This window comes from Apis cerana, linkage group LG2 (assembly GCF_029169275.1).
Source record: "Apis cerana isolate GH-2021 linkage group LG2, AcerK_1.0, whole genome shotgun sequence".
NCBI lineage: Eukaryota > Metazoa > Arthropoda > Insecta > Hymenoptera > Apidae > Apis > Apis cerana.
Genome location: NC_083853.1, coordinates 6,230,084 through 6,244,576, shown reverse-complemented (window position 1 = coordinate 6,244,576; position 14,493 = coordinate 6,230,084). Strand labels below are relative to the sequence as shown.

At 19.6% G+C, this 14,493-nt stretch overlaps 5 protein-coding genes across 18 annotated transcripts in view; 1 reads left to right on the top strand and 4 right to left on the bottom strand.

The window, feature by feature from the left end:
* Window positions 1–5,348, bottom strand: part of LOC107996788 (rho guanine nucleotide exchange factor 11) — a 36,289-nt gene extending 30,941 nt beyond the window's left edge. For 3 of the 6 annotated variants that reach the window (XR_009828967.1, XR_009828968.1, XM_062071939.1), the window contains exons 1-2: window positions 4,889–5,328; window positions 62–297 (exon numbers count right to left, since the gene is read on the bottom strand). Coding sequence is in view for 4 of the 6 variants with exons in the window: in XM_062071939.1 (XP_061927923.1) it covers window positions 62–233 (172 nt within the window). In the remaining 2 variants the exon portion in view is untranslated. Of the gene's footprint in view, window positions 1–61; window positions 298–4,888 lie in introns of all 6 variants that reach the window. The other 3 variants (XM_062071938.1, XM_062071942.1, XM_062071943.1) reach the window with 3 other exon arrangements.
* Window positions 5,349–5,512: 164 nt separating this feature from the next.
* Window positions 5,513–8,219, bottom strand: LOC107996645 (tectonic-3). Its single transcript, XM_028666272.2, has 5 exons — window positions 7,890–8,219; window positions 7,544–7,777; window positions 7,312–7,471; window positions 7,044–7,240; window positions 5,513–6,960 (listed from the first exon to the last, which is right to left on the bottom strand). Exons 1-5 carry the CDS (start codon window positions 8,217–8,219, stop codon window positions 5,866–5,868), a joined length of 2,016 nt encoding a protein of 671 aa, XP_028522073.1. The 3' UTR covers window positions 5,513–5,865.
* Window positions 5,842–13,086, top strand: LOC107996789 (trafficking protein particle complex subunit 13). Of its 3 annotated transcripts, XM_017055010.3 has the most exons (11): window positions 9,442–9,460; window positions 9,761–9,900; window positions 10,023–10,191; window positions 10,386–10,470; window positions 10,619–10,746; window positions 10,825–10,948; window positions 11,043–11,139; window positions 11,259–11,485; window positions 11,560–11,660; window positions 11,727–11,874; window positions 11,949–13,086. In XM_017055010.3, exons 2-11 carry the CDS (start codon window positions 9,858–9,860, stop codon window positions 12,039–12,041), a joined length of 1,215 nt encoding a protein of 404 aa, XP_016910499.2. In that variant the 5' UTR covers window positions 9,442–9,460; window positions 9,761–9,857; the 3' UTR covers window positions 12,042–13,086. The 3 variants fall into 3 exon arrangements, 2 of the variants coding, with proteins under 2 accessions (XP_061927930.1, XP_016910499.2); XM_062071946.1 differs by lacking the exons at window positions 9,442–9,460; window positions 9,761–9,900 and adding an exon at window positions 5,842–5,981; XR_009828969.1 differs by lacking the exon at window positions 9,442–9,460 and having other exon boundaries at window positions 9,550–9,900; window positions 11,777–11,874; window positions 11,949–12,157.
* Window positions 8,151–9,421, bottom strand: LOC107996792 (B9 domain-containing protein 2). Of its 6 annotated transcripts, none has more exons than XM_062071948.1 (4): window positions 9,400–9,421; window positions 8,925–9,068; window positions 8,585–8,845; window positions 8,151–8,513 (listed from the first exon to the last, which is right to left on the bottom strand). In XM_062071948.1, the coding sequence occupies exons 2-4, from the start codon at window positions 9,010–9,012 to the stop codon at window positions 8,335–8,337; spliced, it is 528 nt and encodes a 175-aa protein (XP_061927932.1). In that variant the 5' UTR covers window positions 9,013–9,068; window positions 9,400–9,421; the 3' UTR covers window positions 8,151–8,334. The 6 variants fall into 6 exon arrangements, with proteins under 6 accessions (XP_061927932.1, XP_016910503.1, XP_016910504.1 ...); XM_017055014.3 differs by having other exon boundaries at window positions 9,326–9,400; XM_017055015.3 differs by lacking the exon at window positions 9,400–9,421 and adding an exon at window positions 9,144–9,395.
* Window positions 12,068–14,305, bottom strand: LOC107996790 (GPN-loop GTPase 2). 2 transcript variants are annotated; one of them, XM_017055011.3, is made up of 8 exons: window positions 14,214–14,305; window positions 14,049–14,127; window positions 13,783–13,890; window positions 13,399–13,708; window positions 13,112–13,317; window positions 12,929–13,043; window positions 12,555–12,750; window positions 12,068–12,449 (listed from the first exon to the last, which is right to left on the bottom strand). In XM_017055011.3, the coding sequence occupies exons 4-8, from the start codon at window positions 13,517–13,519 to the stop codon at window positions 12,212–12,214; spliced, it is 876 nt and encodes a 291-aa protein (XP_016910500.1). In that variant the 5' UTR covers window positions 13,520–13,708; window positions 13,783–13,890; window positions 14,049–14,127; window positions 14,214–14,305; the 3' UTR covers window positions 12,068–12,211. The 2 variants fall into 2 exon arrangements, with proteins under 2 accessions (XP_016910500.1, XP_061927931.1); XM_062071947.1 differs by lacking the exon at window positions 13,783–13,890 and having other exon boundaries at window positions 14,214–14,290.
* Window positions 14,306–14,493: the final 188 nt, after the last annotated feature.

Sequence of the window (14,493 nt, the reverse complement as noted above, 5' to 3'; positions counted from 1 at the left end):
TATAATAAAAAGAAAAAAGAAATTAACTAGACGTTAAAACACTATTAATATAATAACACACCTTCCTTCACAGATTGAACATAGACGGGATTATCACCGGAGACTTTCATCCCATATCCGGCCTCGTCTTTGTAGACGACGAGGGTGGCGACGGGTGCTGGTTCAACGGTTCCACCCCCGGCGGCGCCTCCGCCACCCCCGACGCTGCGTCGCAACGCCGCCGTTCCATTCATCCCTTCTTCGATCTCCGCCTGGCCTCCCCTCACCTCTGCCCCGGCTGCAGCGCAATTGTATGACCTGCAAGCAAAACGAAATAACAATGCGTTGAAATTCAAATAGTTTAACAATCGATAGACAATTGTTTTTTTTCAATTATTTTTCTTTTCTTTCTTTTTTTCTTTTTAATTTGAATAATCATTATGGGGAAAAATAAAGCTTCTGCGCGAAAACAGAAAATATAGTTTTGACGAGAAATATCGATTTCATAAACTTTTTCAAGAGCCTTTTCGGAAATAATAATATAAGTTTATAGTTATAATATTTTAAGAAATTTAACTAATTTTAAGAAAGTTTATTAAATAAAATCATCAAATAAACATAATATTTTAGAAATAGATCTCAAAGAATTATATGCTTCACCAAGAAACAAATCGTGAGATGTTAAATATTTATAAGATGTAATTTAAAAAAGGTATTTCAAATTCAAAAACTATAACTTAATTTGTAATTAGTTGAAAAATCGATATTGATTAATGAGAATAATAAAAGATTTTTTAAATATTTAAAAAATTAAAAAGTTTTGAATTGATGAATAAATTATCAAAATTATCAAAATATAAAGATTAAAATGATTGTAAATTTTTGAATAAATATTTCTAATATCGAAAATAAAAGGAATATTCAATTCAATTTTTTTTTAAAATCTGTAATTTTCTCTTTGAAATTTTTTTTGTTAATATTATATAATAATTTATTAGATTATGAATTTTTAATTTTATTTTACTTATAATATTATCTCAATACAAAACTGATGAAATACAGAAATTATTTAATATATTAAATATTATTGATATGTTTATGTTTAAATTAAATTATAATGTTACTTGATATACACAAATAAAATAAAATTTCTAAAAAAATTATGATAAAATACAATAATAAAAATTATTTTCGTTTTTGTTCTACATTTTTTTAAATATATAATATTTTAATTTAATGAACGGATAATTTAAAAGACAAAAATGAATCTCAATTAAAACAACTGTTATGTTAAGAATAATTACTTTTTAACGAATGCAGGATGTTTGATCATTCACCGCGTATGAAGCTAATAAATAATCATGTCCCCCTTATCAAAGGAATTATGTCTGTCATTGCTGTGTACTTTCACAAGCTTATAATCATATATAATTTACATTGATATTTAATTATTATTTACTGTAATGTTTTTCATCAATATTTCGAATTTATAAATCATATGATTTTCAATTATTTATTATTTATAAAAAAATTATTTATAAAATAAAAAATTTTTTTAGAAATTCTTATTAATTAAATAATATACAATCGAAAAAAAAATTATTATTTAATAATTTTTTAATATCAAATTTTTTTTATATTTTAAATTTTAACAATATTAGAAATCTAAAAAGATAAAATTCAAAATTTTCATTAAACAAAAATTCGTATTTCTTATATAATAAATTATCTAAATTTATATTAACTATTTTATATAAGTACGTCATTATAAAAGATTCGAAATCTACATTTCGGTAGCTATTCTAATTGTAAAACCATACTATATTCTAATTATAAAACCATACAACTATAAAAGCTTATCGAAACATTGATAAAACATGATTAAAAAGAGTTAACGATTTGCATTATGTATATCGTAATATTACAAACAAAAACCTTGATATTGAGATATTTATTACATTCATATTTTTACAGATGAAATCCTAGCATCCAATATTTAATCGCCTTTTTTTCGTTCTTTTTAAAGAAAACTTTTTTATATAAAAAATTATTTTTATATAAAAAATTACATTAAGATATATTCAATATTATATATATATAACATAAGATATAATGGTATTTAATTCTTATCCCAGTAAAATTATTTAAGAACATATCTAATTGAAATCTATTCAGTGAACACAAATAAAATAAAATCATATAAAATATTTTAATTTTTATAAAAAAATTTCATTTTTTCTAATATGAAACGCGTAATTATGTAATTTCTTAAAAAAATTTAATATGACATATATATATAAATTTGAAGATTTAATTATATAATAGTTTTCATATAAAATAGTTGAATATAAATTTTCAATTACATTCCATAAATTAAATATTCTTATTATTATATTAATTTAATAAAATATAAATGATTAAATAACAATTATTTTTATATTATTATTTATATTAAACCAAATTTTTTTCTTTCGCAATTGCAATAAAAATATAAATAAATCATAATAAAATTGATAAATTATAATACCATAAAAATTATTCCAATTTTTTATTAGAATTCAAATTTGTATGTCAGAATACAAAATTTTTTTTTAGTTATACTTTAAAAAAAATTTATTTTTATTCCATAATATTTATGAATAAATAAATAGTAATAGTATATGATATTTAAAATATTTAAAGAATATTTGTTTAAAAATAACATTTTCTTAAATAAATAGTGAAACAAAAATTAAATGATAATTAATTCTATATAAATGGTATATTGTGTTCATAGTTGCCTAGTTGCTGCCTAGTTTCATTAAGGATGCGATTTTTTTTTCTTTTACTTATATATTTTTCCAAAAATTCAATGAAATTTATATCTTTTTATAAACAATTTTATATCATTAAAATAAAAACATGATTAAATGTTAAATTAAATAATGATATATTGTAATTTAATTGAAATTTAATGAAAAATTGATCTGAAAAATTTAATGAAAAAAATCAAAAAAATCTATTTCTTAAATAATCATAATAATAAATATATTAATTCAAATTTTAAAATATAAAATATTATGTAGTAAGTTATAATGCAAATAGTACTAATAAATTATTTATCTATTTAAATTAATTGATTTTATTTTAAAATTACATATCTCATTTTTATTTACAAAAGAAATGAAAGCATAAAATAAGGATTTATTCTTTATTACTATTCTCTATTATATCTCGATTTATTCGTTTTAAACAATAATGTTTATAATAATTACAATAATATATATTACATATATTATAATAATTATAATGAATAATTAATTTAATAATGCGAAAAATAAAAATTATTTTTTTCTGCAATAATATTCTGAATAAAATCAAAATCTCATGGAAAATTAATATAAAATTCTATTTCATTAATTTCTTTTTCAATTTAATAAAAATAATAAAAATTAAAAAAAAAATTAATAAAATGCGAAGAATAATATTTTAGAAATTATTTTTTTTTCAATAAAAGTAAAAATAATATATTAATTTCATAAATGAAATGAAATTTCTACGAAACTTTACGAGATTATTTTACTTTATTTAAAGTCTGCAACCATTTTTATATCTCAAGAATATTTTAAAAATATTTGTCATGAGTAATAAATATGTCTATAAAAAAATTTGATTTTATTTAAAATTTATTTAAAAATATCATCATTTTATTGTGATTGATTTAATATTTTGAAGATAATTTCACATTATCTTTCAATATCACATTTGTGATGTACATGCTTCGTGTCAGATGTGAACTGTGAATTATCTTACAGCATATTTTGAACAAATCGTATATAGTAATATTGATATTTTAATTAATTTTTTTTAATTTGATAATATATTTTTTTGTTAATATATTGTTTGTTATTATATTTAAAATGATATTAATAATAAAATAAAATAAAATAAAATAAAATGTAATAATTGACTTATTATATTTTTCTTTTAAAATAAAAATATTACAGTTTTTAAATACGCACTTGAAATAATAGATTTTTAAATTTAAGTTATAGATTTATAAGTTATGAATATATTAGAAGTAATAAAAACAATATTTAATTAAATATAATATTTTTTTAAGATTATATGAATATTTAATATTAATATTTCTAACATACTACTATTCATTCATTTATTAATAATTTATTAATATATTTATATTAATATATTTTAATTATAATATATATTATAATTAAAAATTTATTAATATTTATTATAACGAACTATTACTTCTCAACGAAATATTTCATCTCATCAATATTTCTATTAAATTATATATAATTTAAAATTGCACAAATAATTTTATTTAATAATTTAATAAATTATATATTTAATCAATAGTGTTTTAAAATTTCTCTCATTTTCTTAAAAAAACATTGAAAATAAGTAAAATTTTAGAGAAATCGGATTAAAACAAAATATCTTTTCTTAACACGCTATGATTAAATTTCATTACCAATGTTACTGCCATGTTTAGTTTGCTTATTCTTGTGCCTGAACTATAAGATTTTTTTCATAAATATATTATAAACAATAAAATTTAAATGAATAATTTAATTATATTAAACTAATATTAAAAGTTATCTATTTATTTTAATTATTCATCGATAGTTATTAAGAAACATATAAGAAGAGAAATTGTTCAATTCTAAGAAATTGTAAAACAATGACAGCGACTAAAATTCGAAGAATATGTCAGAGAAAAACTAAGAAACCGTACATGACATCATGTTAATCGATATAACAGGTTAATAGGTCAGTCGGTTCTTATACTTTGTAAGCATGAGGAAATAAAAAAAAGACAATCGAAAAAAAGAGAAAATACACGGATGTAAGGTTTCAAGAATGTCTTGTGAATAGGCGTACCGAAGATAGAGTAAATACATACCTTTCATTTAATCTATTTCGTAGTGGAACGAATCTTGTAAAACACCAATAACGGAATAGAAGAACAACAAAGTGAGATATCACTTCACCTTGGCACTATATTTCACAGGAATTATACATATCACAATTGTCATAACAAAAGAACACATATGAATATGGCTGGTGACGGATAATTATTCTGTCTCTAGCACTTTCACGGTACATTTTGATGACTCCTGATAATGCATGATAAGAAAACTATTTGATAAAAAAAGGAAGACCACTTCTGTACTACTTGTACAAACATACACACACAATACGTGCATGAATACGAAGGCACTGATTTTTTTATAAAATACTTACACATTCGATAAAACGAAAATACACTACTAACAAGTGTCAGCCATCTTGTATTGGAGCGAAGCACAACCCAACGTCCCATAGTGCATCACGACAGCTGCAGAAACTCGTACCAAGTTTATAATGGTAAGATTTTAAAGAAGAAATGAAACACTTTTGATTGGCGAGCGATTTAAATAAATTGCTCCTATTGGTTAGATTATATTAGTGAATTTTCTTCCATATATGATTCTTTTGAAATATATTTAATGCAATTTTTAACCAATCATTTACTATTATTCTGAAATATTACTGAATATTTTACGTTATAATTTTAATAATACATAAATAAAAATAAAAATTAAATTTAAATAAGTGATAAAACTTCATGTAATTTATAATATTAAATAAAATTATATAAATTTGAAAATAATAATTTTAAAATATAAAAGTATTTTTTCATATAAAAAATAAAATTTATTATTGCATATTTTCTATTTATTTATTTTTAAACACACGTGAACAAAACAAATTATAAATATAAAATTATTTTCACTCCATTTGTTATATATAGTTTATATTATTAAATAAATATTTTAACAAAATATATAATTTAATGTGCTGTGTAATACATGTAATAAACTATTATATATAATTATGTTAGTTGAAATCAATAAAAAAATTATGCAAAGTTATACTCAATATTATACTAATTAAAAATATATTTGATTTAATATAAGTTGAACTATTTAAAAAAGGATAAAAAAAATCATATGGTAAAGTAATATCTAAGTTTGGTCCTCCTACAAAATAATATTTGGATGGTTTTGACATATCATGAAATGTAACATAACTAACAACATCTGTTTTTAATATATCTATACACTTTTCAGATGTACATTTTGACCAAGATATATTAGATCCTGTTGAAAATGTAATACTAATACCTATTATCTTATAATTTTTTAATGTTTCGGGTTTTGTTAAAGCAGAATATAAAATATTTAAATGTATAGATGTTATTAAACCTGAACAATATAAACGATTATTAATAAACCATCCTACTATAATATTTTGTGGCATTCTATCCAATAAAATTTTTGTCCAATTAGTAGTATCATTACTAGAAAAATTACCTAACTTGGCAACATAAATATTATATTGATTTATTTGTGTAACATTAAATAAAGTATCTTTAAGTAAAAAATGCATAATAAGATTTTGTAATTCTATACAAGATGCTGTACTAAAATTATTAGTATGTACAGATACAGAGCACTTCAATTTAATATTTTCTCCAAAAGAAAGAGCATACCTATTAATTTCATTACATTCACCAGTTTTTGTAGCTATAGGTAATGTCAAAAAACTATCACTTTTATTAAAATTGATATATTTAGTTTCTATATTATTAGTCTTATTTATTTTTAAAGTACCTATAATTAATGGCTTTCCAATAATATAGCCAGGATTACCACTGAGAGAAAAACTTTTTTCTTTATCTAATTCTGCCCATTCATATGTTACTATAAATTGCTGATAAAAATTTTGAGAAACATTACCTATATTAAAATATACATCAATATTATTAATTCCCATAGAACCATTGTGAACAATTAAATATTTTACACCTGTTACAATATTGTAACATGTGCCATTAGAACAAGATCCTAGTATAATATTATTACTGCATGTTTTCCAATAATGTTTACAATAATAACTATTTAAAGTTAAACATACATTTTTAGGACAAATCTGCAAATTATAAATTTAAATGTAATTTTTTTTTATGTAAAAAATATTACATATTATTTTAAAAATTATTATTTTTTATATACCTGATCCAGTATCTGAATATAAGTTTCATTTAACAAATGAGGAGATACTATAATTGTAAAATTATTAAATGTTGCAGGAAACAAAAATTTATTTGTTTCAATTAATTCAGTTTGCAAACATTGTTCTTTCCATTCACGAAGATATTTTAAAGTTTTCTTAAAGGAGCATAGTTCAGTAAATCCAGATTGTAATATTTCTAAATTTAAAAAAAAAATCAGTTAGATAAAATATTAAATATGCTAATAAATAGAACATAATATATAATACCAAAGGGTTGAATATAACTGTTATGTACTATCCACATAACATCACCATCTTGATAAGAATTAGAAGCATTATATTCAAGTTGATAAAATTGGTCATTCCATTTCCATGTCAATCTATTTAAATTTATTGTTTTTCTTAAATCTTCTTCAGTTTTTATATCCTATATGAAATTAAATAAAATGATTAATGATCTTATATAAAGAATATAATTTATAATCAATATTAATCTTACCAATTCATTACTAATACTGTATGTAGGTGGAAGATTATCATATAAAATACAAAAAAGATTATTCGCTAATTTTTCAAGTATAAATGGAGTATTATTTCGTTGTATAAAATTTCTGTTATAACAATAACGTTTATCAAACAATTCAGGTTGATAATTTTCACAATATGAAAAAACAGTTAAATGAAAATCATTACAATCTTTGTCACAACAACAATTAATATCACAAGACGACATCTATATAATTTAAATAACATAACATAAATATAACATAATATAAGAAACTTTGAATTAATCTAAAATTATATAGTTTTTAATATATTAATTATAAAATACAATAAAAATTTACCATTAAATCACATTCACATATGTCAGAATAGATTTTATGTACATTTTGATTTCGTGATTTTTTATTGTATTTAATTTTCTGAGGCATTTGTCCAGTAACTATTTGAAATTTTGTAGATTGAGTTGAATATATAGAATTAATAGTAGTATTAGTTATATTATAAATATTTTCAATTGTAGTAGTTAAAGTTTCTTCCAAAATATCTTTCTCTATTAATTCATCACATCCTGTTTCATTCACACATGTAAATATCTCTTCAAGTTTCTTAGCATATATTGATTTATTTAATATAAGATAAAATGATATTAACATAAACTTTATTATAAACATGTTGATAGTTTTATATATATATATGTATTTTATAATTTAGAATATATTTATTAAAAAATATTTTTAATCCATATTGTAATGTATTAACATAAAGTATAATATATTGCAATAATATTTATATATGACATCCATATTTTTCAAAATTTCGAGTAAGTATATACAATTCAATTTTAATTGTACCCATACTTTCTGTAAGTAATTCAAATCTATCCAAAGAATTAACCAAAATATTTGGTGATTTTAATTGTAAACTTATTCCCAAAAACTTATCTCTTAATCTATCTTTCCAATTACCTATAGATTAAGAATAAAATATATTGAATAAAATAAACTTATGCTATTTTTTTAGAAAAAATTTAAGTTACCAATTGGTTTCCATGTGTGACACTTTATAGAATGCAATCCAGGAGATAAAGGAATGTTACAAATACCATAGGATCCAAATAATATTCTTCCATGTGTATCTCTATGAAATATTTGTAATAAAATTTTTGGTGAATTTTGAATAGTTTGTGTTGTATAATGTAAATCTATGGGATGATCCCAAACTGGTTCATTAGTATATAAATCACAACTTTCTTGAGTTTGTCCTTCTTCATAACCATTTAATACTTTCCATCCTCTACCTATAAAAAAAAATTAAAAATATATATATAATAAAAAAATAAATTTTTAATGATAATTTTATGATAAATATTTTATTACCGGCATGAAAACTCCACTTGCATAAAAGATGTGATTGTTTAAAATCTCTCGCAGACGAAATTCGACCTATAATATGCAATTCGGCCATTCCACAAAATCATATCATTTTATTGAATAATATATTAACTGGAGTTCTTTCTTTTTCTATAAATGAATTAAAATATATTACGATTAAATAATGTTTATATTTTATGATAAAAATTATGATATAATCATTACAATGACATTGTGTTAAAAATTAATATATAATATCCTGTTATTTGTTAAATTAATTATTTGAATATGAAAATTACAAATGAATTAAAAATATTGACTTGAATGAAAAATATTTAAAAGATATTAAAAGATATTAAAATATATCATAATTTTTATTATAATTTAATCAAACAATTGATATAAACAATCTTTATGCTACAAATGTTTATAACATGTATATCAACTATTGACTCATCAATCGACATAACGTATTACGTACGCCCTCTTGTGAAGTTTAAATTGCTTTAGAAATTATAAAATTTTCAATCTTATTTTTTAATGTTACGTATATAATTTTCCATGTTAAATTTAGTTCTGTTTTCTACTAATCATTAAAGATTCCTTTTTTTATATATAATTCTTGTCATAAATTTTTTTAAAATTTGAAATATTATATTATTTAGTTTCATCTTTTATTGTGTAATATAATTATATACTGTTTTTAAATTTGCAAACAAAAATTGAAAAATTTAATAAAATATTTTAAAAATTGCTTTAACAAATAATTTAATAATTAATATTTTTTCTTAAATATTTAACTTAATTCATCATATCGAATAGAATGTTATTATGTATTATAGGTTATATGAATTTTCTAACATTTGACAAATCTTCGCTTAGATTTTATTAATAAAAATTTATTTTATAAATTTTTTTGTTGCTTTACTTATATTCTAAATGGAAACTAAACCAAAAAGTGAACATTTGCTGGAATTAAAAGGTTATAAATTTAATTAATATATAATTTTAAATTTTTCAAAATATAAATTTATTAAATATTGTTTATTAATTATAAATATAATAATGAAATAATTACATTTATTTTATTTGTATTCTTTTTAGTAATGAGATTAACACGACCTATGCTTGCAAGTCCAGTAGTAGTTACTTGTGATTCAACAGATCTTCCTGGTAATACTTTAAATAATGAACTAAAGAATGATTGTACTGCTTTACAAGGAATGGAAACTCTCGCAATAGGACAATTTATGGTATTACCACAAAGTTTTGGGTATGTGTATGAATATATATTAAAATTTAAATTCATACATTTAATTTTCAAAATCATATAATATTTAATCAACTTATATTTCATATATGAAAAATGATAATTGTACAATATGATATTAAATATTTATATATTCACTTATTTAATATATTTAAATAACAAGAAAATAATTTAATATTATAATTATATTTTTACAGAAATATTTATTTAGGTGAAATATTTTCAAGTTACCTTTGTGTACATAATGGTAGCAATCAATTAGTAAAAAATGTTATTGTTAAAGTAAGTTAATGTCAAATTAAATAAATATATATAATTAATAAATCAATAATCATAAATATTATTTTTATTAATGCATATATTATTACATGTATTATATGTTATATAAATATATATACATATAAAAATTATTAATAATAATTTATTTCAGGCAGACTTACAAACAAGTACTCAAATTATATCTCTTTGTGGTAATAGTGGAGAAATGAAAGATTTAGCACCTGATAATACAGTTGATGAAGTTATACATCATGAAGTAAAAGAAATAGGCACACATATGTAAGAATATTTTATTAGTAAAATTTTAATTTATATAATATCTTTGGTAAATAATTACTAATATATATAATTTTCTAGACTAGTATGTGAAGTTAGTTATATTCCTGTAAATTTAGGTAATACTGCACAATCATTTAGAAAATATTTTAAATTTCAAGTAGTAAAACCATTAGATGTTAAAACAAAATTTTATAATGCAGAGGTAATAATTTAATAAAATATTATATTTAATCAATTACTTATACAATTATTTAAAATAATACTTTTTGACTTCTTGAATTTTGATTTTTTTAAAGTCAGATGAAGTATATCTTGAAGCACAAATACAGAATCTTACAGCTGGTCCAATTTGTTTAGAAAAAGTTTCACTTGAATCATCTCATTTATTTAGTGGTAGGTGTAATTTTTATGAATGATTTTTTTTTAAATATTATAAATTTAAATAAATATGATATCATATAAATATATATATATATATATATATATATATATAATCATTTTTATATTTTTAGTATCAACATTAAATACAAATGAAAAAGGAGAGTCTATTTATGGATCAGTTAATATATTAGATACTGATTGTAGCAGACAGTATTTATATTGTTTAAAGCCACAAATAAGTTTATTGAAAGATCCAAAAATGATGCATAATGCAACAAATATTGGAAAATTAGATATTGTTTGGAGAAGTAACTTAGGAGAAAGAGGAAGATTACAAACAAGTCAATTACAAAGAATGGTTTGTTTTTTAAATTACAATTTCATTTGTAATTTATTTTGTTTTTAATCCTTAAGTTAATTTTTATTTTGCAGGCACCTGAATATGGTGATATACGAGTTACTATGAAAAATATTCCTCTTACAGTTTATCTTGAACAAATGATGAATTTTAATTGCCATATAATAAATACATCGTAAGTATTTATATCATATATGAAAAATTAAATTAATAAAATTAAATATTATTTCATTATTATTAGTGAAAGAAGTATGGATTTAATGTTAATTTTGGAATCAAATAATTCTATAGCATGGTGTGGAATATCTAATACAATGATAGGAACATTAAAACCTGGTGTTTCAATAGATATTCCTTTATGTTTAATTGCATTACGTAGTGGTATTATAGTAAGTATTTTTATATAAATATTTTAACATATATATTATAAATATTTTGACATTTAATATTATATATATTTCAGACAATTTCAGGATTAAAATTAAAGGATACATTTTTGAATAGGATATATGATTATGATGACTTAACACAAATATTTGTTAGCCAAACAGATTAGTTAAACAATTAATAAGTGTAAAAATATTTATTAATTTAATTTATATTTTATTTAATATATATTAAAGTTTTATTAATATATAATAGAATAATAGAATATATAACATAATGCAGATATAATAATGAAATTAATTGATTTTTATAAAATAAACAAAAATTTAAAAAAATATTTTAAAAATATGTATCTATAGTAGATATTTTTTCAGTTTCACTCACTGCTCCTACAGCACAAGCAAGTAAAGTTTGAACATCTTGAGGTTCATTTCCACCAAATATATACCCATTAGCTTTATCCACTGCATTTTTTACTTGTAATAATAGTGCTTGATTAGAAATATCTAATGGTATAAAAGTGACAAGACTGTAATCCTCTATTAATGACACAAAAGCTGCATTTAGTTTCTTGTATCTAAAAATTAAATATTCAGAATATATTTTTATAATTGAACTTATTTATTCATATAAATTTATAAAAATAAATATTAAAATTAAAATACTCAATAAGAAATATTACTTTGATGTAAATGGATTTTCATCCAATTTATCTAGTAAATATTTTAAATCCAATACTTCAGTATAAAAATCTATATTAAAATCTAAGCAATGTTTAAATTTTTTCATTTCATCAAATTTGGTCATCACATTAATATGAGGTAAACCTAATTTTAACATAGTTGTTGTGCAAAGAATTAAGGAAGATAAATATTTACCTGTAATTCAAAAATATAACGTATTTTAATATGTTATAAAAATAAAATAAAAGTTTGTTCATAGTTTGTTCAATAATATATAAATAAATAAATTAATAAAATATATATATAAATAAATAAATTATATATATAAATAAATAATATAAATAATATATAAATATAATAATATAAAAATTACCAGCATCACTACAGTGATGAGAATCAACAAGATGTACACTACATAATCTTATTAAGTTTTGTTCTAATTTTTCTGCAATTATACTAATTGATTTATGATGTGTATATAATTCAACCTGTAAGTAAACATTAACAATAAATGTGAAATATTTTAATATATTTATATATGAATATAAAAATATACCTGTCCTGGACAATCAAATAAAAGATAATGATCTTTTAGATTCAAAACTTTTGTGATTAACCACTTAATATTAGCTTCTAAAAATTCCATACAATAAACTAATGCTCCATTTGGACCAAGTCTATAATGTGACATTACTTCTTCATGCTTTATCAATTCAGATATATTTATTATAGGTGAATATTCCATGTTTTCATTTGCAGGATCTAAAAATATAATATTGTCATTTAAATATTTTAAATATTTTTTAAAATTGTATTTTCAATTATAATAATTATTGTTTTTACCAATATTAATAATAGCTACTTTTCTCCCAAGTTTTTCTAAAAATTTAGCCATTGCATGACAATACGTAGTTTTTCCACTTCCAGGTGGACCTATAACTAATTGGCCAAATATTAAACTCATATTTAATTTATTTCTTTATAATATTATTGTGCTATCATATCATTTATAATTGTAACTATTGTTTTCAAAATAATTGAATCATAATTTTTCAAAGATATTGAAATTAATAATGGTTTATCTGTATTAATCTGTTCTGTTATATAGCGGGCAGCTGCTATAACTTCAACATCATCTTTTCCAAATAATACCCTAAAATAAATTATTTATTAATTTAAAATAAAATAATTTAAAATTATAGATATAATAATAATAATAATATTTACTTAGTAGAATATATACTATTATTATATTGATTAAATAAAGATCCACGATTTATGGATATTAGTGATCCAAATTTTTTAAATTGTGTTACAATTAACAATAAACGGTTACTAAAAAAAACAAATATATTAATATATTAATAATTTTAATTATGAATTTAAAAAGTTAAATAGTCTAAATTCATTGTCTTTTTTATATATATAAATATTTGTTTATAACTTATTATGTATAATAAATTTATATTGTATAAATAAAAAATTAATATTACCTGTAAACTTTCAAAATAATATCGGTATGATGACCGTGAATATCGACACACGCATGATCTTTCATATTTATTATATTATCTGTAATATAAATTATAAATATTAAAATAGATTTTAAAAATTTTATAATATATATTAATCAAAGTAAATAAATAAATAAAACATACTTATATTAAAATGTTAAATCATTTTATTATATAAAATGACTCTTCATATATTGTTCTAGTAGTTCTAGTAAATTTTAAAATCATAGTAAAAGTTGTCTACACTGATAATACTAGTATTTTTTTTTTAAATTACATTTACTGTTAATAAAGTCTAATATGAAATAATTAAAAATCTAATATAAAATAATAATTTTAATATAAAGAAAAAATAAACATTTTTAATATTATAAAGCTAAATTAATTACAAAAAAAATAAAAATTTATTTTAAAAATTAAAAGT